Raw genomic sequence first — 26,497 nt, 5'->3', positions numbered from 1 at the left:
TAATTGTTTCTCACTAAGTTAATGATATTATATCATCTGCAGAAAATATAAGTTAATGTCTCATGATTTTGATTAAATCTTTGAGACCCTTTTTGACACTTGTGAAGACCACGACTTAATATGATTCCTCAAAGAAAATATTGAATTTGGCGACTACACTCTCCTTCCGTTCATGTCAAAAATTTATCCAACACTAAAATTGGTATGCTGGGCAAACATGTTAAAGGCCTCCCTTAAAATTTTGGTAGCCACTAATGTTCTCAATCTCACTGATTTAATTAAATAAGCTACTCCAGACACATACACAACCCCAGTGATATACTAAAACGATTCCCTAGCCCAACTTTTAAATATTCAGAATAATCTTATTTTCAGAATATCAAGGCCATCTGGTTATTTTACAAATTGTCTCTGGAAAATTTCTGCACAAATTCCACAAGATGATAGGATTTTTGGCTCTGATACCAATATAGTATCCCACTAGATATTCTTACCCTAATTTTCTCCAGAACAATTTCAGAATACAACAGATAATTTATGGAATTTTAAACCAACAAATAACTTGTAAAATACTCATATAAAATACCTTAGAATTTGTTATTGTATTATAAACCAGCAACACAATAACATACATGGAAATTCAATATTAGAAACAGCAACAACAGTCTCATTGGAAACACATAGAAATGAACCTGTAAGTCCAAATGCGAATTCTGATGTGAATTTACCACCAGTGCTGAACTGGGCTGGCGTCTGATCTGGCAAGTAGAGTTTGAAGGTTTCCGTTCTTAGCTTCTGAACATAAAGCTGAACACTTCACAGATTTCTCCAAGAGAAACTCAAGACAAAATCAATATCCAACCATGCAGAAAATGAACTGCCTCTTTCTTTTAATGCGCACAGATGTGACCCTTCAACTTCCTTCTCCAGTCTTTTCATCTTATTCCTCCTTTGTCACTTTTTAGCCCATTTATAATATTACATTGACCTTTTTATAAATTTATGTTATGCTTTCATAAGCCAATTTTAATATTACATGAATGTGTCCTTAAATTTCCTAATGTCACAAAAAATGGGACATTACAATACCATTCATCCCAGGTGATATTAAGAGTAACGCCTAGCTTAAGGAAATTTCTCATGCAAAAAATAGAAGAACGAATCCTATGTCACAAGGTTCTGAAATCACCTTAGTGAGAAAACTGTTACTAAAATAGTTGTCATCTGAATCAAGCTGTCACACCAAAATAAGGTGAATAAATTAAATTGTCTTAAGCTGTTAGTAATTGTTGAACATATATAGTGAATACTCATTTCTGTTCATGAATCGTTTTCTGTGCTGCACCATTAAAGTCTTCAAATTCTCAACATTTCTTCTAGTGTAAAATTCTCAAAATCTTATTCTGGTAGGCATACGAAAGGGATGAACTTCTTGCTGATGTCTCCAAATTAATAATTGCCAATATAGATTTCTAAAGAATATGTTAAAATACTAACCTAAATAATCCTACAGGTCTGACAGTACAGACCGTACCTCTCTTAGTGTTAATATATCTAAAGATTGGCATCTAATATTTATACTTGTTTCTCCTATAGGTGCTGGCGACTTCCATAGAGGTGTCTTTGTTTGTGTTTGACTAAACTAATGTTTAGTTAGTTAATTACTAAACTAAGTCTCTTGAAATTGTCAACTTAGGAAGAGGTATAATTAATGTCAAATTAAGGGTTATGTCTCTTGAGGGACACACCCTCTAGCAAGATATATACTCGGTTGTGGATGCAGATTATAGGACACAGCAGTCTGCTCCTATAAGCATCTCACTTTCAGAAAATAATAAGTCTGAAATTTTCTACATTATCAGATTGATAATAGAACATTGGATTTGCGTTCAAGATATGTTATACCTTCAACAAACAATCTGAATATTGATAATATTGAGAAGATCATTCCCAGCCATTCAAACTGAATTAAAAGTCTGATACAAATAATCAACGAATTAGCAGAATATTTACAGAATAGTGACAACTTTTATATGCTCTTGTATTTGAATTGTCCAAGTGAAGCTCAAGACTCACCATTTATTTATCACTCGACCAAATAAGGAAGGCCCACGGTACATGGGAATGATAATGTTAATGTCACTGTTTGCCTCTCACTGATAATATTTGCACGAAGTGATTTCCTTTATTTCATCATAATTTAAATATTTTTGAACATAGACAAGCAACCGGCACAAGTAGACAACAAAGCAGCTCAAGCAAGTAATCAAGCAGCTCAACTACACAACCAAGCAGCTCAAGCACACAACGAAGTAGCTTAACCAATTAACTAGGTAGCTCAACTAAACAACCGCACATTTCATTTCAGTTCTCTATTACTTTAAGTAACACTCCATAATTTATATGACCTTTATCATCAACCTTTGAGATCAATGTCAAATATTCAGCATGGCCAATGTTTGATATATTTAAAAGGTTGCCTTCTACCATTTATTATGTATGCTGGTTTTCTATTTTAGCCCAATCTGTCTATTTGAGGTTGAAGTACCTTTATTAATTCTGATCCTTATTTGGGGAGGTGTATCAGAATTTTGTGTTTTAGTTCTTGTTTGACCAAGCAGGGTAAAAAATTAAGCAATTACATGTTCATTGTTTACCCTTTGCTTTGACTACATCTGATATTACATAGTTTGGGGAGATTTGTCAAGATTTTGTGTTATTTTGACATTTCCCTAGTAGGATAAAGACAAAAGCAATTACATGTATATTTTTTGCTCAGTGCTTTTACTTATCTGATTTTTCATAGCTTGGGCTTATCTATCAGGACACTTTTCACTCTTCTCCGAGCTTTAATTTCACTTGATTTTACATAGTTTACATTTAACTTGTGTTTACTATATTCAGGAATTTGATTGGGAAGCAGCAGTTGCAGAGATTGATGATGCCTGCAACAAAGCAATGCTGCATGATACATTACAGGATGATGCATTGCCTAGTATTTTAAATAATGTTGATGATGATAGTGCTCAGAATCCCATTCACAAAACATTAGAACTAGACAAGAATAAGGTGGGAAAGAAGCTAGATAAGGCTGTCCGGCAAACCACTCTTGATAAGTTTGTGGAAGTAAGTGAAAAAGACTCAGAAGGCCATCAAACCCATCATGAAAATATTACTACTGATTGTAGTAATGACAATGTTTTATATGGCATGGGTGGCACTGATAGTAGTATTGATCCTACTGCGGCCCAGACGTGGACTTATCCAGGTAGTAAATTCTTTTAATCAAGTGAACTTCAAAAAATTATATATCCATCTTACAAGATAATTTGATAATGGTAAATGTTTTGTAGGCTGGAATAACACATAAAAAATTTCAGTTGCAAAAAGTTTCTGCTGCAGTGCATTTATTTTTGCCAGTGTTTTTTATTAGTAATCCAGAAATTAAACTTTAATTTTGCATTTCGCTTTGGAAGGTACATGCAATGTCAGTAATGATTATGCTTTGCCTATGCATCTTGTAAACTATATTTTGAGTATTGGCCTTGTTTCTGAAACAAATGGATTATCTGGGCGCTTGACAACCATATGTATCTAATAGTTTTCTTTTGAATTATTTATTGGCAGGAAATGTTCCTCTTCGTGACTATCAATTTTTAATTGCCAAGACAGCATTGTTCTCAAACACTCTAGTGTCTTTGCCAACTGGTCTTGGAAAGACACTGATTGCTGCAGTTGTGATGTACAATTATTTCCGATGGTTTCCTGCTGGTATGATGTATATTAGGCTGCCACTACAAACATTTTTTAGAAGTAAAATTAATTTTTCTTTTGTGGAATACATATTCTACATTTATATGGAATTTGCAGATAAATTTGAGTTTTCAACTTTTATACTCCACCTCTGTACTCTTAATGTTATTTAAGGATTTGAATGTTTTCAGGAATAAATTATCAATGCTATGAAAATTTTGACTGCAGTTAATTTCTATGGATCCCAAAAAAATGGTTGTTCACATTAGATATTGGGAAAAAATTGGGGAATCTGTACAAACTAGGATGATCTCATGATGAAATGTGAATAAGTATCATTTTGAACAAAATTTATTGAAAAGTTCTTGGAGGTTGAAGCATAGATTTCAACCAAGAGAAGGGTCTATTGGTATTATTTTTTGTTTGAGAAAAGCGCACATTGATTGTTTTCTGTGATAGTCACCAGAAGCAACATATCAAGTTAGATCAAGCCAGTGAAACACATTGGAGTGATTATATCCAACATCTGGGAAATAGTAGACAAATATATCAACAGTTGAAAATGAATGTTAATAGTTTTTCCGAAAACTTAAAAAAATAAATCTCTTAGATTGTGAATCTATATGATCTTAATGAATATGCTGTTATTTTTTATTCAATTGCTCTTCCCTTGTATCAACAAGCTTACTTTTGGTTCAAACTTGGACTCTGTTGGTTCCCAAAACCGCAGATTTGGAAATCCAAGAGCCTGCCACTTCTCCGATAGGATTCCGCAATCAGTTTTGGCCAACGAACGAGAATCACCTTGATTCTTGTGCACTTGAGGCAACGCTACACCTAGCCGGGTAGACCTTCTCCTTGAACCTAATCACTTGGTTTAGAGCTTTTATAAAGCGAATTTAAGCTTTGGAGTTCTGTAGTTGGCAAGGTCCTTGAACTTGAGTAAAATGAAATTGAATGCTAAGTATTTGAAATGAATGAATTGTAAATATTTGTAAATAGTGGATTTGATGCTTGTAGGAAGGAAGATATATGTTTTCTGACTTCAATAATAAAAAGACTAGTGCGTATGCTCATTTGGGCAATAGAGTCAACTTTAGTGAAGATTTTCACGTACAACTCTATAATGTTCCACACACTTATACTGCCAACAATTAAATAATCAAGATGCGACAGATCAAATGTATATGCAATCTTAAATTGGTCTAGATTGAACTTTAACTCCTCTGGTAGGGGAGACAAACTAGACATAGATACAAAGACAATTATATATTTCACTATATCTATGATGATCGAATTTAAAATGCTAAATGATCATCTCCACTTATCTTGACATTAAAATTGCTTACAGAATTCAAAAAATAATTACAAAGGACAAATCATCTACATTTTAAATCTCAATGCCATTTAGAAATAAACAAAGGACATTTTATTTTATTATTAAAATAAAATAAATGAATTTATATTACAAGTCATATTTAAGCCCTTATTCTTCGTTACAAAAATATATCCTTTATAAATGCTTCTTGCTTGTAGAATGTTTTTGGAATATCAAATGTGTCTTTTTTCAAATGAAAATATTCACCATTTATACTCTTTTGAAAGAAGAGTGTGACTTTTCAAAAGAAACGTCATGTCTCTTTAAATAATACCTTCTCCTTAATTATAACTGCACTTTTAGTGAAGTTATTATTCATTTTAATATTAGCGGTGCTAGTATGTTTAGTTGCTAATTATTGTTTCCTTCATTTAGTGCTTTGAATTGAAACTCGAAGATTCCCGAACACACTTATCTAATAATTATTGTTTTCGTAATGTTGATCCTCTAGTCTTGGATTTCACCGTCCAAATCCAGAAGCAACTCACGGGCTTGTTCTGGATTTTCTAGTATGCTGTCTCTGAATATTTCTTAGCAATGAAGACTCCCATTTTGATCATATCCTTAATCAATTACTCCTGATGGCACCCATATTTGACGTGTATGGTCATTAATAGTTTGAGCCTTCCATTTATTAATTCATGCCATAATATATTCCTGTGACGTCTGATAAATTTTCGATTTCAATTTGGGTTCATGAATCTCTGCCACCATCGGGTTTTATTGGCCTTTTGTTTCTAGACACACACATCAATATATCATCGTTTGGCTCTTTTCGAATTAAATTTGTCTTTCTTTTGACGTTTATTCCTTATACTAGACATTGGCGGCAACATGATAATGGTTCTTGAGTGATTCTTGATGGTATATTGTCTGTTGCAGATATGAAGTCGATAGCTCTTCCTTATACTTCAAATATTATCTTGAAAACTATTCAATCGATCTTCATGCTCTAGATGACACCCTCATGTTGACGTGTAGGGAGAATTGATTTATTCTTGAAGGAATCAATGAAGTGGCTTCTTTAGTTCATCTTGTGACTGATGGTTCTTCTATTTCTTTGTCGCTGTTGCTGGAGCATGTATAAAATTTTGCCGAGGAGGCCTCATTCAAAACATCTTGTGATTGTCTACCTCACGCTAGGTGTTTCTAAAATTGACATTCAAGTCCAGAGACAGAATCATATGGAACATCAGTTGGTGGAGAATCCACAAAGCATTTCCTTGGGTAGATTGATGAATAACCTCTATACCATCCAGCAAGGCTTGCTCCAACATTGTTCCTCATTCTTCACATAATGGTCAAGCACTTCCATTACATTGCACAAGACCTTTGTTCAGTGTAATAGACAAGGGCTTAAGTGGAGTAATCATTCTGATAAAAAATGCATAAGAAATGTTGATTATTGCTTATTGTTTCTTTGTAGTGTTGTAGAGGATGAATCACAGTAGCCACTTAGTTATGTCACACGGTAAAAGATGTTGCTGTATATAATAGTGTATGATTATTATTGTTGCAGGTGTATTGGACTTCAAATATAGCCAATGTCATTATGGTGAGAGAATAAAGTGTAGCAGGCTTCAACACTTGCATGCAAAATGTCGCAAATGTGTCATCATCTTCACCTATTTTGATCTTCTCCTCAATAACTGATACTGATTTTCTTTGTGTATTGAAGATTGCAACTCATGTATATTATAGGTATCACTGTATGTGCCTTATACGATGATTCTCAGTAATATCTATAAGACTCAATACCATCACCAACAATAGAAAAATACTCTCTTCTTGGACTAGCCTTACAAGAACGCATTATATCCATTTCTTATGATAGATGTAGGGGCTTAATGAAACATCTTCAGACCCTTGGCATTGATTTTGTAACATTTTTGCTAAAAAATGGAGGCTAAATTTTAGGCTCCATCAGACTCAACACACACTCAACAAATTGAAAAACCCAATAAATTCAGAGCTTATGTAGGATTTAAATATTGTTCCATGCACTATAAACCCTAAAGACAATAACCACATCAAATATAAGCTCATTTGATGACATACACAAGTATAGATTGATCACATAAGCATAAATGCAAATTTTTGCTGAAGGAAATGCCTAACTTAGGTACATAAATTTTGTCAAATGTTTACAAAACTCATGCCACATGAAGTCTATGGCATCAAAACATATATCAAAACTAAAAACATGTCTATAACATAGAAGAGCCTACATTACTTATCCCAACAAAATGGCATCTAAGGTAAGTCTAGGATGATGATGTAGACAGTATTTGCTTCTTTCTCAGTGATTGATGTGTAGATTCAAGTGAAAAATTTATTAGTAAAGCTTTCCTGAAGCCACCAAGACTGCATATTTTGTTTTTAAGCTCATGATCAAAGAGGCATCATTAAGCAAAAGGATTATTGGTTATGTTCTAGTTTGACCTTAGATAGGATACTAATAGATGATATTGTTCTATGAGTTTTTTGTGCTAGGTATGATTGATACATTTTTCATCATGAAAATGACAGTTCTTTTAAATTGTGACTTGACTTGTATTCTGTAGTACAATGATTGTAGCTTGTGACTTTTCCCATGCCAATCCTTGTATATTAAGCAAGTATCCAATGTACGATACAAGATAATCCTCGATTGTGGCTTTGATTGTGAAGATGTAGAGATTTTCAATAGAGTATATGTATTTGGTATACTTTATGATCATAATTCACCATTGGCCTATTACTTGCTTAGACTTATGGTTTGATGGGAGGTTCGGGGGCAAGAACCTCTATGGGGTTGACTGGTAGCACCTCTAGTGGAGTCAAGGGATAGTGCACCTTGCTGTGGTCTGGAGGCAACAACACTAGCATGGTCGAGGGGCAACATACTTTTGGGATTAGGAGCAATACCAATAGTATAAAGGGCAATTTCCAACTGATGTTTGGCTAATTGATTTTTTTTCAGAATGTTCCTCAAAGCACATATTCAAGATAAACTCTAAAGGAAAAAAGACTTAATTGTAGACATTTGCTGAACTGACAGTATTTGCTGTTATCAAGATTATAGAGTCAAGTTTCAAACAATATAGTCTGCTGGCCTTTAGTCTACTCCCTTGAAACTTAGTTGACAACCATTTAATCCAAGATATAATAACAATAGATTTCAATTGGATTTTGTGTAAAACTCACACAATCCTTGCTAGTTAAGTATTTCATGGCACATTTCATCCCAACCATCTCAGGAGCAAAGACTGTGTTGAGCTTGAAAAGACTCAGATGTTGGGTGTTTTTCCCCAAGGCTATTCATGCCGCGATTACTGAACGTGTGGCCTGTGCACTTAATTACCCTCCACTCCATCTTTGCCCTACAATGGTTACTTGAGGCCTCCTTGCCTTGCCCGATGGCTAATCTTGACGATGCCTCCTACTCCCAACCTTTTTCCACTACATATATCTTTGTACCATGGAAATTGGGCTAAACTGGAATACCCGTCCTTGCCTTGTTATCTGAGCTGTGATGTCTTAATAGTTACAATGCCACCACACAGCCATTCGATGTCTTTCCCAAACAATTACTGTCCATATTTTCCCTTCTGGATTATACTCTGTTGTCTCCTCTAACAATGAATTTCAGGTTCTATCTTTCTTAAGCTGAGAGCAATTGGGTAAGATTTCCTCCTGATTCCCTTCACCGTAAGATGTTGAACTTACTCTTTCTTGAATTTCCAAAGAGGTCATTTCTACTACTTTGACTTGTCACTGTCATGAATAGTCCTTCCTAGTTCTGGTAGGAAATGTAGCTCTGTGTATCGTGTCTAATGATTGGGCAATGTTCCGTAAACTGCTGACTATCTTGGGAATCTCTTTCAATATAGAAGACAGCGAAAGATTCTCTGGTGAGACTCTATCACACACAGTAGCTAGACCATTGTATTCAAACTGTCTTACCCTGTCTATTGTATTATGCTTCCCAATTCCATGTGTGTGGTCTATCCTGGGTATTTGCTCCCAATACCAGAGCTAGACTTGTCGTATGTGATCAATTCTTCTTGTGTAGGAAAAGACTACCAATATTCTTGTGCTTCTCCGATCCAACTGAGTGCTGCCATAATTCAAATACTCCAATGTCTTTAATGCCTAGTGCCCTTGACCTCCTCAACCACATAGCCATACTTTGATAGTGCTCCCTATTGTTCTTTTGTTTTGTTTTATTCTTCAGTTCATATTTATAAATATATATGTAACTTTAAATGTCTAACTTTATATATATATATGTATGTATATATATATGTATATATACATATATATGTACATATAGATATGTATATATACACATATAGATATGAATATATACATATAGATATATACATATATGAATATATATGTCAATATTTAATTTATTAAATGTAAAGAAAAGACGTTGAAAAACAACATCTAATAAATTCTTCTTAGATAGATTGAAATTAGAGGGGGACGACATTACACATAGCATGTTCCTTATTGCAAGAGGGGTGGAACCCCCATCACCAAGCCCAAATGAAGACCTTCAAAACCACACAAACCTTTGTGGATCACACTATTTGTATTTTTTTGTAAATCCTAGACGGGCATGTCATAAAACAAACAAGCATTGAAAGTTTGTAAGTTTTGTTTCAAAAATACTTAAAATGGCCAAGTCTACCTTATTAGACTTGCTTAGAAATGGCGAGTCTGGCGAGAATGCCAAACTTGATGAGTTTGGTGAGTACTCAGTAGGAGTCTCTAAGACTTTCTCAGGGTAGTGTTCCATGGACTTGTCCCCCAAGAAAACTGTGTCCCCAAGATAAGGACCTTTATGGGATGTAGGGACTTGGGGGTAACATGTCCCCATAGCATCAAAACCTTTGCCACCTCTGTCACCTTTGTCATGGATACCACTGGGTTAGTCACTATATGAGACACACCATTACATATTGATTGGGACCTTTACTTTGTGCAAAATAGTTTACCTTTCATGGGGCACTCTCAAAGATGTTGTATTACAGATTTTACCTTGAATATCTTAATTCACCTCAATTTGTATATCAGCATTGCGCTCATAGTCGTAAATGGGGTATTTTACAATGAAATGCTGCTCATTCATTACCTCCTAAAGGAAGCAAAAATGGAAGATTTAGCTAGGGTGAGGAATATGGTGGTTTGTCTCATATTATTTTATTTAGGCATGTAATTCAAAGATCTGGCTGTATATGCAAATCTTCCAGTTTTCTCCTCTCAATTTATTCCTTCAATCATTTAGCTCCCAAAACCATTGCACAACTCCCTTATAAAATATATAATAATCTTCCATGCCTTCATTTGACCTAAGGCAAGACAATTTCGTTCTAGATTGTGAAGATAGCCTAAAATACCACTCGGCACTTGTAGACGATGTTAGCATTAAACTAAAACTTTTGGTGGAGTAGCTTAGTAGTGGAGGTCTAAGAAACTTGGATCTATTGGGTGTAGATGTCCCTTCTAGTCACTTTAGTGATGGTTTCCCACGAAGGACAAGGCAAGGAAGGAGCGTCCAAATACATGAACAGAAATAGCTATCAGTAGAGATGTCAATAAAAGGAGTGAGCTGGCCTCAAAGTATCCATATTCATAAGGCGAAATTGGTCTCAATGAAGCAATGTTCTCAAGAAAACAAGGAACTAGGTACAAATATTTGCTATTATTATAAGCAAAATTTCCCATGATCTAAGTACATGTATGTAGAAAGTAAGTTGCAAGATAATCTTGAGATGTAGCAATTGGGTATCACACTTAACATGGATAATGGTATAAGGAAAAACTCACTTGCAATTGAAAGTGTGTTATAACATGAGAGTTTTGACTCTCCCAATACAAGACCCACTAGTGGATCCCAATGTAGGCAGTGCACCCAAACCTTAGAGCCTTATAACACTATAAGCTTGGTGACATTAGCCAAAAAGATGTATCTTTGGAAGGATATCTTTTCAGTGGTTTTGGAAACATTGACATTCCAAGATAGAGAGAGGTGCTTTAGTATGATTCCAATGAAAGGAACAGTATATAAAAGTATACACATTGATTCTTAACTATTGGAAAGGCTTTCTAAGGGTTAATTGATGAGAAAAAATATGAGAGGATTTTGAGCGCTTTGTGTCCTTTTGTCTTGTGATAATTATCAAAATAGATGAGATGAATACATTTTTTTTTTGATTTATGGTAATAACTAATAATCAATTAAGGTTTGTGTCATACCAATTTCAGACTTCAGAAACATTTTTCACTAAATCTTCTTGTGCACTGATCTTAGAACAAGGTTTATGTCATAAAAATTCTAGATCATAGAAACATCTTCCCCAATTAAGGTTGTAAGGAAGGGTATAGGTACAAGCACTAGTTATTGACAATTACAAAAGCTATCTTACAGTTGAGTGTCACTCGACGATAGAAGATTTGTAGAGGGTCTTGATTGCTTTTTTTGTACCCTTGTCTTTTGATCATTATCGAAATTCATGAGAGGAGCAAGTTTGTGTACCTATGGTAATAAACAATTAAGATCTGTGTCATAGCAATTATAGACCATAGAAACATTTTTTCTGAAATCTTTTTATGTATTTAATCTTCAATAGAAGATTGTATTGTTTAATAAATTGGCATTGGAAGGAGAACAGAATTAGCTGGGGGTTGAGAGTGAATTGATGATAGCAACTGCTTCAAGATGCTTGTTTGTGTGGGCCTTTTCTTGTTCTCCTCATAGACATAGATGAGATTAACATTAAACAAGAAATGATTAATAGAAAATACAATTAATTAAATTATTTTTGAGAGAATGTATTCTCATTAATTATATACTCACTAAAAGCTTTGCCGGATATGAAAGAGGCTATAGGGTCAAAGGCTCAAAGCAGTGAATTATAATCACCATTTTCCCCCACCTTCTTCCACTGTCCTTTTTTTGTGATTATTAGCAGCATACATGTTATAAAGTTGACAAAGGTAATGACTGCTCATGAAAAATACCAACTTTTGATGCCTTTAGCATGATAGTACTCAAACATAGTGAAAAATGCCATAAGAGAAATTGAAAACTGTATGCTGTTTTTTAATCATACCTTATGCTGCAATAAGTATCTTCTATGGCGAATAAATGTTGAGAATCCACTGCCTTTAAGTAAACTTATAGCATGATGATATAGCCTGCAAAACCTGTGTACTTCATTATTTTTCTGTAAAATTTAACAAGACATGAACATTGCTATTGTTACTTAATAGTGAATAGTTTTACAGGGAAGATTGTTTTTACTGCTCCATCTCGACCGCTTGTCTTGCAACAAATTGAAGCATGCCACAATATTGTGGGCATCCCTCAAGTAAGTTATTCTTGCAAGTGATCTTATGGTGCATGCAGCTGCTTTGAATGGTCTCTTACTATTAAGTATTTCTTTACTTATTTACATACGTTTCAATGTATAGTTTAACCATTTGGGAACTTTGTGGTATCTTTGTTTGGATTTGATAGGAATGGACTATTGACATGACGGGACAGATGAATCCAGCTCAGCGGTTGGGATTCTGGCGGAGCAAGAGGGTGTTTTTTGTAACACCTCAAGTGCTTGAAAAAGACATTCAATCTGGTTAGTATTCATTGTAGCTACAGTGAAATAAGGGATTGTATTGACAGATGAGAAATACGCAGTCTTTACATTTTATTATCATATTAACTTGTCATGCTTGAGAACTTTTAGGTTTCATTTCCCTTGGTAGCCCTAACCTTGGTGAAAAATGGAATTGAGGTTTACATCTAAAGAACTATTGAAAGCACTGGCTAGAAATCATTGAAGTTGCAATCAGGAGTTCGTTGCTCAGACATTAAACCTTAAGCCTTTGGATTAATGGAGAATGGATTCTTTTTCTTGTCACCAATAAATGTGTTTTTCGGATTTGTGAATAGGTTCATGCCCAGTGAAAGAACTTGTTTGTTTGGTAGTCGATGAGGCCCATCGTGCAATGGGAAATTATGCTTATTGTGTAGTTGTTCGCGAAGTAAGTTTTATATTTTCTTAATTAAAAGGATTATCTATATTTGTTTAATCCACATTACTGCCTTTGGATAAACTATTACGTTAAATAAACTTAATCACTTTTGATTCTTTTGTTTGGATTATGAGATGGCCTTCTGCTTCTGTAGGGTAACCTGATCTTATATTTTACCTTACATTTGTTCACAGATAATGGCTGTGCCTGTGCAGCTTCGTATCTTGGCTTTAACAGCAACCCCTGGATGTAAGTGTTACTTCCTTTCAGAGACAACTATGGACCATATGTTGATACCAAGAGTGGGATAAACTGTTCTGTAGAGTGAACAGTCAAAGTACCTTTGAAAATAAGAAATGGAAAAGTAAAAGCTGTGACTTACTAAGTTTTCTTTTGTGATCCTGGGCTTATAATGCTTCAGCAAAGCAAGCAACTATTCAGATGGTTATTGATAACCTTCGAATTTCAACTTTGGAGTATCGCAATGAAAATGATCCTGATGTAAAGAAGTACATTCACAACAAAAACATCGATTTGATTACGGTATAGTATGCTGTTATAACATAATTATATGCTTCTTTTATTTACTATCATGCCCTTCTTGTATGACCTGTTCCTGTTCAATATCAGGTGACAATGGGCAAAGAATCTATGAATGTAAGCAATCTTTTACTGGAAGTTATAACACCTGTTGTACAGAAGCTGTGCAGCCTTGGAGTTTTTTATAGCAAAGATGTGACCAAGGTATGCTACCAATTTGTTTCTTTGTTATAAATAAAAATTAATTGTGATATAGACATCTAGATGAAACGTTTCTACTCAGCAAACAACAATATGATGCTAAGGTGATTAGCAAGTTACCCTCATTGCATGCATCTATGAAAAGAAGACTTAAGTATTATATGACAAAAAAGCATCAGGTACCAATGTTTATGAAGTCATTACTGTGCGTAATTTAAGTCACAAGTTACGTGACTTGTTATTGTTCTCTATCTGAATAGTATGTTTTCAAATTTTTAATTTTTAGAATCTGGTTAGACAATACGTCATATTCAAGAGTGTTTCTCTGGCTAACAAATATTATTGTTGAATATCAACCAGTTCCTATCTTTGGCAGATCAATCTGATTTGCAGTTCCCTCAAGGATTAGTCTACATGTTAAAAATTGACTATATATATTCCTTTACCATGTTAAAATTTGCATATTCTTTCTATTTTTACCTATGGCTTTGTATAACATTAAACTCTGCTTCAGCATCAACAGCAATAATGTGTCATGTGAAGACACTTAGAAAGTAATTAGGAAATTTAGATTGACGAGTCACCAAAAAGATATGCAAATGAATTCTAAGTTTTTGAAGTACTGTGTTTTCGTCTAAAACATTGTATTGAAAGTGTTGAGAATGTAGCTTCGGTGAGATTATTCTAACCCTAACGAATTGATATTTCTCCCCCTTCAGATAGAATAATGATTATCTGTTATACATCTTATCACTATATCTTGATGATTCGATTTATAGCATAGTTATCATTATGTGATAATCATGATAGTTATCATAGAAAACTATCATAGCTATCATAGAAAACTATCATAGTTATCACTTATGGTAGATTACTTGAGATATTACTTATATTGATTATAATATCAACTATGAATCTGAAATGCAGTAGCTATGATAAATCATCATCAAATAATGTTATTGATTAGTATAAGTGAAAACTATGATAGTTATTATAGATAATTATCTAGTTATCCATAATAATAATAACTAATATCTAATCATTCATTTAAAAATGAACTTAATGCAATCTACATTCGATTTGGACAGGTCTTAGTAAACATGCATTACCTAAACAATACTGATTGTATATTAAAAGGGAATTAAGGTTTTCCCCGAATAGGTTAAGCAGAGCAGACTAATGTGAGAGGTGACTAATGTCTCATGGAGAGACATGTCTCCCCATAAGACCTAGTCCCCTATAAAGATGAAACCTATTTTTGAGTTTAGAAGGTAGACATATACTCGCAGCAATATCATTTATGATCAAATATATATACTCGCAGCAATATCATATATGATGGAATACATATACAAAAAGCAACATAATATATAGATTGAACATGGGAAGTGAAGATACATTCAGTCAATCGTTGATAATAAAAGGATATCAATAAGTGGCAATAAAGGTGGCCAAATGGAATGAAGGATGAATAAAGTTTGAGTCTTTATACATGCAGGAACATTCAACATAGATATGAAATCAGATTTTATACTTAGCTGCAATAATAATCGAGTATATTGCAGCAATATGTTAAGTGAGAATGATGATAAGAAAGTGTGAAGAATATAAGAGAAATGAGAATATAAGTGATAAACATGAAAATGTGTAAGAGAAATTTCATGTGAGGAATATAGTGAGTTTTATATATGCCTTACAATAAGTGGGAAAGACATGTAATGAGACATGGAAATAATAAGTAGTATATGTTATGTATATAGCATATTAACATATGAAGACAATATAAGTATATGAGATATTAATTTATATGAGATAATCAATATAATATGAGAGTAAGATCATTCAAGAGATACTATATATTGAGAGATGTATGTTATATTAATATATTATATTAACATTATATATATGCTATATTGATATTGATATATATCAAATAAGAGATTTATAATAATATCAATTATGAGATCAATATTATAGGGTGGGAAATGTGAATCAATGATACAAAACCTAAGTTCATCACATTTCCTACTCACATTGTGCAAGTGTGATATAGAAGAGGGGAAGATAAGGAAGAGAAACCTTTCAATCCCAATTCTAGAGGGCTAGGTCTAGAGAGATCATTGCTAACCAAGTGAATAAGGAGCACTAATGCAAGTTAGGTCTAGAAGAATAGGGGAAAGATGTCCAAATTTCTAAAGAACCTTAATGTGTGTGAATATGCTAGATATAGATATGCTGAACTGATAGAGGAGGGAGAAAGAACTTATTATTGAAGTCTATTTTCTTCTTGCTATAGTGATCAAAATGTGAGGAGATATTTAGATCCAAGCCTGAAAGTGCGTGACGGATGAAACCCAGAAATCTTTTGACAATCTATTCGGGGCAAATTGGTGCATCAGGGGTGTAGTGGGACCCTGATTGATTGTGTTCGGTGATGATTTTGATTTCACAGTTCCGAAGAAAGCTGAAAAGCGTACTCTGATTTGCAACCTGTTCGTCAATTTAATATCCGCAATCTGCAATAGAAAGGGTTTTTGTTGTTGATGGTGGGTTTGCCTCAATCAAACCCCAGTTTAGGAATTAACCTTGAATTGAAATAACATGAATGTAAAGTAAATGTCCGAATTCACCTTACAAAGCCAAATCTCTTGGATGACTGAATGAATGAAGGATTTCAATAACGTCCACGAGGCCAAAGTAGCCGATGGGATCCGCCTGCTAACAACTAGCCTAATCTAGCTGCAATCCTTTGACTAATTCTTCTCTTCTTTGGTTTATTTTGATGATCAAGTTTGCGGTCTTATCCAACTGATTTCTTTGAAGAGGTGGTCCATACTGTTATTACAATAATAGATAGGACGTCTATTATTAGTTAATGGTTATCTATTGTAAATATTTAGTTAGCTTTAGTTAGCTTTAGTTTTATTTGTTTTATTTGTTAGAATAGAATATTTCTATTCTTTCCGCTTTATTCTTTTGTATAAATTGACCTCTCGGTCTCTGTTAATAACAAGCAAGTATTTACCAATTACCTCGTAATATGGTATCAAAGCATGTACTTCAAATTTTTTTGAATGTTTTTTTATAATTTCTATTGAAATTATTTGTTAAGTTTTTTCGAAATTACTTTTGGTTTTTCAAAAACAACCAGGTTAGGGTTTCTGTTCATACACACGGCTAGGGTTTCAGTGTGGGCATCCATTTTTTGAAAAACGTGGGTTTGCTGCTGTCGTGATTTGTTGAAGAAAATACTCGCAATTTGCTGCTGTCTAAACCCACAATTTGCTGAGAAAACTTCAGAGGTTGCATTTTTTTTCTAACGTTTTTTTTTATAGACGGATTCGTGACTGCTAACACCGTGTTTCATGGCTAGATTCGTTAGCAACAGTTTACAAAACCGACGGAATTTGTGAAGCTGAAAAACGCTTGCAACAAAACTATTTTTTTTTCGTCTTTTGAAGGGTCGTTCTTGTCTATCTTTGCTAGCATTTCGGGTGTTCATTTATCTAGATCCGCCATTTTTTTTGCAAAATCAACCTTAAAATCCGACGGCTAGGGTTTTGCCCGAAACCCTAATTTTTGGGGTCAGAAATATTTTTTGTTTGCAGATTCTTGGTGGGTTTTTTGAGAGCTCAACTGGGTTGTCCGTTTTTCTGGGTGCCTCGTTTTTCGTGCCTTGATTTTCAAGCCAACGAATCCAGAAAACAACAGTAGATTCTTTTTGGGTTTTTCGAGCTCTCTTCTGGGTCATTCTCTGATTCTTCTGGGTCTTTTGTATTTTTGCCTCGAAGAACGTGTCTTCATAGATTTTCACAATTTTTCATTGAAAAACGTGCCGTGGCATCTCTAACAAATATTTTGCTCGAGCATAATTCCAAATTCAATGGTCACAATTATGGAACTTGGAAGCAGCGCATCATTGCAATCTTCGAATATCGGAACACCGATCAACTTGTTCTAGGTGTTACGAAGCGTCCGACTTCTCCAGGTTATGATCAAGATACATGGGATCTAAATAATCGAGAGGCAGTAATGCTTCACAAATTATCCGTGGCTGATGATCAGCTTTCTCAGATTCCATCCGGCAAGACAGCTGCCGAAATCTGGACACACCTCAAAGGTCTTCATGAGACTTCCAACAAGAACAGAGCCTTCTTTTTGAAAAACACTCTGTTTTCTATTGTCATGGATGAGCGCACCACGCTCCAGGCACACCTGAATCGGATTTAGGAAATTCGTGATCAGCTACTTGCCATCGGTCGCAAGATGGAGGAAGAGGATATTGCGGTAATCACTCTTCGGAGTTTACCAAAATCCTATGAGCATTTTATCGAGACTCTCAACATCACATCTACTGGTGTTGATTTGAAGTTCACTGATCTCTGCACCCTACTGCTTTAGCAAGATCGGGCAAGTTTCAGCAACCATCTCAGCAGAAGTCTTCTGCTCCAGCATTCGATGGTACCAAAAAGAAGAACATTAAATGCAACTACTGCCACAAGTATGGTCACATGAAGGTTGAATGTCGAAAACGCTTAGCTACCCAGTCTAAGCAATCAGGTTTGCAACCCAAAGTGAACAGTGCAGAGCACACTGAGCAGGCGAAATCTGCCTTTTACGCCTTTATGGCTAAAAGACCTACAGATCACGTGAAGTCATCTGCCTAGTACATTGATTCAGGTGCCTCTCGACATTTCACTCAGCGCAGAGATTGGTTTACTGACTACCAGTGTTATTCAGATTCTGTTAATTTTTGGTGGTCGAGAAGAGTACACGGTTGTCGGTAAAGGCAACATTAAGATTCAGTCTGTTGGGAGGAATCTCATATTCCTTGATGTGTACTACGTTCCAGGGATGGAACTAAATCTACTCTCAGTTTGTCAGTTGCTGGGACATTCTCCACACTTGGCAGTGACCTTCAGTTCACATCAGTGCACCATCACTGATCGGGCGACTAAGTCTACTGTTGCAGTTGCTCTGAGGATCACGGTCTTTTCAGACTTACCGATTTTGGTGATTCTCAGGACTTAGCTATGGCTGCTCGGCGATCTTCCATCAGCACACTTTGGCATCAACGATATGGGCACTTAAATGTGCATTATCTCTCACAACTTGCTCGGGATGAGCTTGTTCTTGGTTTGCCAGAGCTTCAAACTCAACACCTTGGAGTTTGTGACGCATGTCAGGTTGGGAAGCAACATCGCACACCTTTCCCCAGTGGCGATTCTTGGCGAGCTTCTCAAGTACTTCAGCTTGTTCATACTGATATCTGCGGCCCTATGGCCACTCCTCTTCTTGGGTATAAGTATTTTCTGTTGTTTGTAGATGATTTCAGTAGAAAAATGTGGGTGTGTTTCCTTAAAAAGAAATCTGATGCATTTACTGTATTTTAGAAGTTTAAACCCTTAGTTGAAAAAGAGTCTGGGAAATCTATTATTACTCTTAGATCAAACAATGGGGGGGAATTTTGTTCTAATGTTTTCTCCAGCTTCTTGGATACACATGGCATCCAACGCCAGTTCACCACACCCCACACGCCACAACAGAACAGTGTAGTTGAACGTCGGAACAGGACAATCACCGAGATGGCTCGTTCCATGCTCGAACACAGACATGTTCCGAAGTAGTTTTGGGCAGAAGCAGTTAACACTGCAGTTTATCTGTTGAACCGGTCACCCATAGTGGCGGTCAAAGGTAAAACTCCGGAAGAGGCCTGGTCAGGTCGCAAGCCTAGAATTAGTCACTTGAAGGTTTTTGGCTCTCTTGCTTTTGTTTGGATCCCTGATGCTTCACGCACCAAGTTGGATGCCAAGAGTCAGAAACTGATGCTTGCTGGATATAGCAGTCTTCACAAAGCCTACCGCCTGATTGATGTTGAGACATCTCGTCTCATATACAGCTGCGATGTAGTCTTTGATGAGCAACGAGGACCATTCATGCCTGTTTCTCCAATTCCTGATCCAGCAGACCAGCCTATGCAGGCTCATGGTTTAGGAGTTCGGCTTCCATTAGGTCCACTTGATGGGAGGGCTCCAGTAGCTCCTGCAGCTCCAGTCATTCCAGTGATACCTGTACAGACACCTCCGGCTTCTCCTGCAGGATCACCTTGCTTTTTAGATGCTTCACCTGAGTTTGATCTAGGTTCTTTTGATGAGGATCCTGCTGATCAAGCATTTCGTAGTACTACTGTTTGTCATTCTCCTCTTCGGCCTAAGTGGTGGGCTAAGACACTTGCCGATCTTCATGATGATGAGCTCATTGATGGGAGAACTGCTTGGAAAAAGAGCAAAACTACAGATTCTGTTAAGTTTGCTCTTATGGCCATTATTCACAGTGTGTTTGAACCTCAAACATATTCCGAGGCTAAAGGAATTCCAGAGTGGGAACAGGCCATGACATCTGAACACCAGAGCTTGCTAAAGAACAACACTTGCGTCCTTTCTGATCTTCCACTAGGGAAGAAACCCATTGGTTGCAAATGGGTCTACAAAATCAAATACAAATTAGATGGTACTTTGGATAAGTACAAAACTCGTTTAGTGGCAAAGGGCTTTTCTCAGCGTCAGGGCATTGATTATGAGGAGACCTTTGCTCCTACTGCAAAAATGAGCAGCATCAGATTAGTCCTAGCCATGGCAGCACAATTTAGCTGGAAGGTCCACCAGATGGACGTAAAGAGTGCTTTCCTGAATGGTGATCTCCATGAAGAGGTCTACATGATGCAACCTCCTAGTTTCAAGGTTGCTGGTAAAGATCATCAGGTTCTCAGATTGGTAAAAGCTCTCCATGGTTTGAAGCAGGCCCCTCGGGCATGGTACATCAAGATTGATAAGTACCTCAGTGATCAAGGCTTCAAGAGGAGTTCTTTAGACTCAAATCTGTACATCAAGACTACTGAGAGTGACATCATCCTTCTAGTTATCTATGTGGATGATCTGATCATCACTGGCAGTTCGTCATCTTTGATTCAGGGAATCAAACAACACTTATGCCAGTCTTTTGATATGACTGACGTTGGGCTCATGCATTATTGCTTAGGTGTTGAAGTTTGGCAACAGTCTTTTGGTATATTCATCTCTTAGTCCAAATATGCTAGGGCCCTGTTAGACAAATTCTGAATGCAGGATTGCAAACCTGCATCTACACCTATGGAGAAAGGTCTCAAGTTATCAGCAAAGTCTGATTCTCCTTCCGTTGATGATACTACATACATGCAACTAGTAGGCAGCCTCATCTACCTCTCTGCTACTAGGCTTGATATCAGCTTCGCAGTCGGCTATATTTCACGCTTTATGACAGCTCCTAAGGCTGATCATTGGATGGCAGCAAAGCGTGTGCTTCGTTATGTGAAGGGCACTTCAGATTATGGACTTCTGTACTCTCGGGGTTCTAATCCTAAACTCAGTGGGTTGACAGATTCAGATTGGGCAGGTTCTGTTGATGATAAAAAGTCAACATCTGGATATGTGTTCAGTTTGGGATCCGGTGCAGTCACATGGACCGGCAAGAAGCAGCAGGCCGTTTCTCTCTCTTCTACAGAGGCTGAATACAGAGGGACTGTTAAGGCAAGATGTGAAGCTGTTTGGCTCCGTCGGATGCTTGGGGATATGCAGATGTCACTAACAGGACCAACTATTCTGTTTGTTGATAACGAAGGCGTTATCAAGTTAGCACGAAATCCAGTCTTCCATGAACGAACCGAGCATGTGGATGTTCATTGTCATTACATACGACAGCTGGTTGAAGACTGGACCATAGATCTGCAGTATGTTGCTACCACAGATCAGACTGCAAACATTCTCACCAAGCCTCTTGGTCCTGATAAGTTTATCAAATTCAGAGGACAGCTTGGTGTGTTAGATAGATTAACTATTAAGGGAGGGTATTACAATAATAGATAAGACGTCTATTATTAGTTAATGGTTATCTATTGTAAATATTTAGTTAGCTTTTGTTTTTTTAGTTTTATTTGTTAGAATAGAATATTTCTATTCTTTCTGCTTTATTTTTTTGTATAAATTGACCTCTCGGTCTCTGTTAATAACAAGCAAGTATTTACCAATTACCTCGTAACAACTGTTGTTTTCTAACATCTTTGAATACTCGAATCTGATGTCGCTGTACGTCGGGCATTCCATGAGAAACTGATTTTCTGTTTCAATGGCTCTTGTGTCACAGAATAGGCAAGTCCTATCTTCTCATTTGTCTTTTGGAACTCTCCATCTACCCATCTCGCATCTCAACCGGTGAGAACTAGTTCTAATCTGGGCTACAAGCATTTCGGCCTTCCACTTAATTGCCGCGCCAAAATACTCTTTTTCCCCGTGGCATGTGTTGGGGCTAAATTCTTTAATATAGTGAGATTTTTCCTCCCCATGTGCCTTGTCCACATGATGTTATAGAATCTTTCGCGAACAAACTTTTTGATTTCTTGAACACTGTCCGGGCAACTGTGGATGTTGATGTCCCACTTTTGTATCCATTTGTTGTTTTGCTTCATCCATGTGTTTTTTCTCCGTTCTAGCTTTTCTTCAGTGATTGGCTTAGGGCAATGATGATTTTCCATGCCCTGGGTTTTCATTAAGTAGCATATCAGCCGGACCATTGCAACAACTTTCAAGGGAAAGACACCCACTTCAGCCAATAATATCTCATAAGGCATCAAGGTTTTGATTTTGAGGCTGCTGATGATAAGGTGTTTTTGTATTATTTCTACCTGTCTCCATTATTGATCCAACAAGCTGCCACCCCAAATTTCACATCCATACAAAATCACAGGTGTGACAAGGAGCCTAAATAACATATTCTTTGTCTTATAATCCCAGAGTTCTGCATTCTTGCACTTATTCTGTCAAGAATACAACGCCTTCCATCCTCCTTGAATCCTCTTAGATCTGCATGTTTCCTAGCTGAGTTTGTTTTGGAAGTCTATTCCTAAGTACTTGTATTCGCTCACAATCTCTATACGGTTACACTTAAAGAGAAATGCTTCTGGGGTTTTCTTGTTTCTTTTCACCGACAAGATCATAACTTTGGTTCTGCTGGTGTTAACTTACATAGCAACCTTCTGGCAGAAGATTTCCAATGCTTTCAGGTGCTCTCTCAAACCATTGGCTGTCTTGGCAATAATGATGAGATCATCCACATATAACAATAATTTTATCACATAGCTAGCTAGCCGAACCCCCTCGCCATTGACACTATTTAATCATGCTTGCAACTAGTCAATGTAAAGTCCAAACAAGGTTGGAGATAGTGAGCACCCTTGTTTGACCCCTATGTCATTGCCAAAGCATTCCGATAGACCATCCGTAGTTTTGATTTTGGCCTTAACCAGTTCATATAGTTTGTGCATTGCTGTCCTTAGCACCATAGGGATTCCCAACTCTTCCATTCTTTTCCAAAGTTTGTGACAAGGAACTGTGTCAAAGGCTTTTTTGAAGTCCACAAAACATCGAAAAGCCTCATCCCCTGGAGTGTCCCATATTTTCTCAACTAATTATCTACGAGTCAACCCTTGATCAATAGTGGAGTGTTTCAGTCTAAAGCATGGTTGTCCCTTTGCTCGTTTCTCCTATGTTTCAGCCCATTTACTGATTTTTCATTCTACCATGCTTCTAAATAGCTTGCCAAGAAGGGGTTAATCATGATGGTCCAATAGTTAGAGGGGTCGTTTGTGTCTTTGCTTTTGTAGATTGGAACCACCACACTGGTTGTCCAGTTTTTAGGAAACCCTCCTCATTGGCATTGTTAAAAATATGGTTGATATGAGGTGCAAGAAAATCAACTCCCCATTTTAGATATTCATCTTAAAGCCCATCAATATCCATTGCTTTTCTTGTCTCTAACCTCCTTATGCCTTGGGTGATATCATCAATGCTGAATAGATCTCCTCTGTGCATAGTTATTTGGGTACTATGTTCATCTTGCTCATGTTCATAGAGTGCTTTGGCATATTCTACCCATTGTTTTTCTGTTATATTATTTTCTGCCTGCTTCATTTTATGTCTGAGTTCATTCCAAAACTTTTTGGGGCTGTATTTCTTGAAATTAATCATTTCAAATCTTCTTAAGATCACATATTGTTCTTTCTTCTGTCTTTAGCAACTTGCTATACTCCTTATTTTTTTCATTATTGTTTTGTCTTCTCATATTGCTTTTTGCTCTCTTGCATTCATCATCAAACTACGACTTAGTCAGGAAATGTATTCTTAGTGCCTCTTTTGGGTTTAGATCTTTTACATTTCTCAAGAGCCTTGTTGATAATCAGAACTAGGTTATATTTGTCCAGATGATGCTGTTTGGCAGGATTTGAGTGCTTCTGCTTATTGTTAGATATCCAACCAAGAGAGTTTCCGAACATTTTCTTATTTTCTTTTGTCATTAGGATCCTCCCAGCCAAAGGACCTTTCCTTGGAGATTTGTCGAACATTTTGTTGATCTTTTATGTGAGTGGCCAGCTTTAGTGAAATCGGATTATGGTTCAAATTTAGACCTATTGGGCATTCCCATAGCTCAAACTCCAATACTCCAATATCTTTGATGTGAAGTTTTGAGAGCAAATGACGTAATCCACTACACTTTGTCCATTGTAGGTTTTGCAAGTGATGTTTCTTGAATTAAGCCATTTCCTCACACCATTGTAAATGACCATGTTGTTGTTGTCGATAAAATGTATAGTGTAGCTGACGGGTAGAGTAGTATCTGAACGGGCGCGTGACGCTTGAGTCACCCCTTCGGAAAGGTATATGTACACGTCTGAGATGGACTTTGGAATCATCGTTGTAATCATTGTGATCATTGTAGTCATTGTATTTGGATTGTAATCGGCAAGTGCATATATGAATAAAGTATCTGTTCTTCGTTGAATCATGTTACACGTGTTAAGCTTTTACCCTGTATGGTAAACATTTGGTGTTGTTGTTAGACGAACTTGGAACGAAGGAATGATATGAAGATTAATGACGAATTTGCTTAATAAAGATAGGAACGAGGTGAAAGATAAGGATGAACTACGTACAACACAAGAAGTTTTAATTCTAGCACAAGCAAAGTGCAGGCAGAGACTTCAATAGATTGCCGAGGGGCACAGAAGGGGTGAAGGGGCACAGATGGAGGGAGTGCACTCACCTAGTAGGCTGAGGAGTGCGGAGGAATTGCTGGAGGAGACTTGACAACGCTTAAATTTGGTGGAGGAAACAAGGGAAGAGTTCCTTAAACTGTATATGCCGAAAGGAAAGTGTCCGAATGGAAGGGAAGCAACTCGCACGGCTCGGAGTGCCGAGGGAGCACGAGCGTGAAGTGATCTCTTTGTTCTTGATACATCGGACGAATGGATATAGGCAGAGAATAGAACATCACTTGAAGACCTTTCACCAAACAACGTGGTTGTTGGAAACAAGACTGTCGTACAGAACAACGCGGGAGTTCAGAATAGCGCGTGATTTCAGAATAGCGCGTGATTTCAGAATAGTGCAGGAGTACAAAACAGTGCGGAAGTTCAGAACAGCACAAGAGTGTAGAACAGTGCGGGAGCTCAGAATAACGCGGGTACACAAGTACCTCAGAATCAAAAGAAAGTAACGATGGCAGGTCCTAAAGAAAAATTGCCCAAGTTTCACGGTGATGGTTCAACAAACCCTATCAGACATTGTAAAACATGTGAAACCATTTGGACGGCGAATGGTGTGATGGATGAGGATGACTGGGTGAGACAATTTCCAGCGACCCTGAGGGGTGTGGCGATAGATTGGTTTTTCGACACCAGTCCTCAGAAACTCAATACATGGGAGAATGTTAAAAAAGAATTTATAGCAGAATTCAGATTGCTCCGAAATGATAATGAAACAGTGGCAGAGATATATAGTACTAAAAAGGGAAAGAACGAAACAATCCGGACCTATGCCAAACGATTGAAAGAATTGATTGGAAAGATGGAGAGTCTGCCAGCAGATAGTTTGAAAAAACGGTGGTTTGTGGAGGGGCTACGACTGGCTCTTAAAAAGAAGATGAAGATTGTACCATCGTCGTCGTACACCGACGCGTATACTCGTGCCATGGATTTGGAAAGTGAACAAAAGACGAGTAAGAAGAAAAAGCATAAATCTTCTGATTCAGATGATTCATCCTCGAAAAGTAGTAGCAGCGATGAGGAGTCGAACTAGAAGGTGAAAGCATTACAAAAAGACATGTTTCAGATGATGAAAGAATTCAAGAATTTGAAAAAGAACTCGGACCTAGTGAAGGGAGAACTGTGGTGCACAGATTGCAAAGAAGATGGCCATACGAAGGGTTCATGCCCAAAGAAGCAGTTTTGTGACATATGCCAGGTAGCGGGACATTCCCTGAAAGAGTGCCCGTTTAACTTGAAAGCAAAAGGACACCAGTAGGGATTATTAACGCAGGAAGCATAGAACAACAGCAATAACACGAGCAATGATGCAACTTCGGGTGGATATCGAAATAATAATAGACGCGGAAGGGGTGGAAACAATAACCACAATAACAGAGGCTGGAGTAGAATACAGTACAATGCAAGCGGACGACTGATGATATAGTGCAGGGCATGCAATCTTTGGGGTCATTTCGTTAGGGACTGTC

General features: G+C 36.7%; 1 protein-coding gene across 1 annotated transcript in view; it reads left to right on the top strand.

Moving 5' to 3' along the window:
* The window catches only part of FANCM (DEAD/DEAH box RNA helicase family protein), a 250,892-nt gene that overhangs the window by 22,483 nt on the left and 201,912 nt on the right, over window positions 1-26,497 (top strand). The window contains exons 5-12 of the mRNA XM_089814251.1: window positions 2,905-3,268; window positions 3,628-3,771; window positions 12,410-12,492; window positions 12,642-12,756; window positions 13,074-13,165; window positions 13,351-13,405; window positions 13,578-13,699; window positions 13,787-13,900. Coding sequence (XP_089670377.1) covers window positions 2,905-3,268; window positions 3,628-3,771; window positions 12,410-12,492; window positions 12,642-12,756; window positions 13,074-13,165; window positions 13,351-13,405; window positions 13,578-13,699; window positions 13,787-13,900 — 1,089 coding nt within the window. The remainder of the gene's footprint in view (window positions 1-2,904; window positions 3,269-3,627; window positions 3,772-12,409; window positions 12,493-12,641; window positions 12,757-13,073; window positions 13,166-13,350; window positions 13,406-13,577; window positions 13,700-13,786; window positions 13,901-26,497) is intronic.

This window comes from Cupressus sempervirens, chromosome 2 (assembly GCF_028749045.1).
Source record: "Cupressus sempervirens isolate cs-2001-9-10 chromosome 2, ASM2874904v1, whole genome shotgun sequence".
Taxonomy (NCBI): domain Eukaryota; kingdom Viridiplantae; phylum Streptophyta; class Pinopsida; order Cupressales; family Cupressaceae; genus Cupressus; species Cupressus sempervirens.
The sequence above is the reverse complement of the archived record's forward strand: the minus strand, read 5'-3'. Positions and strand labels throughout refer to the sequence as shown.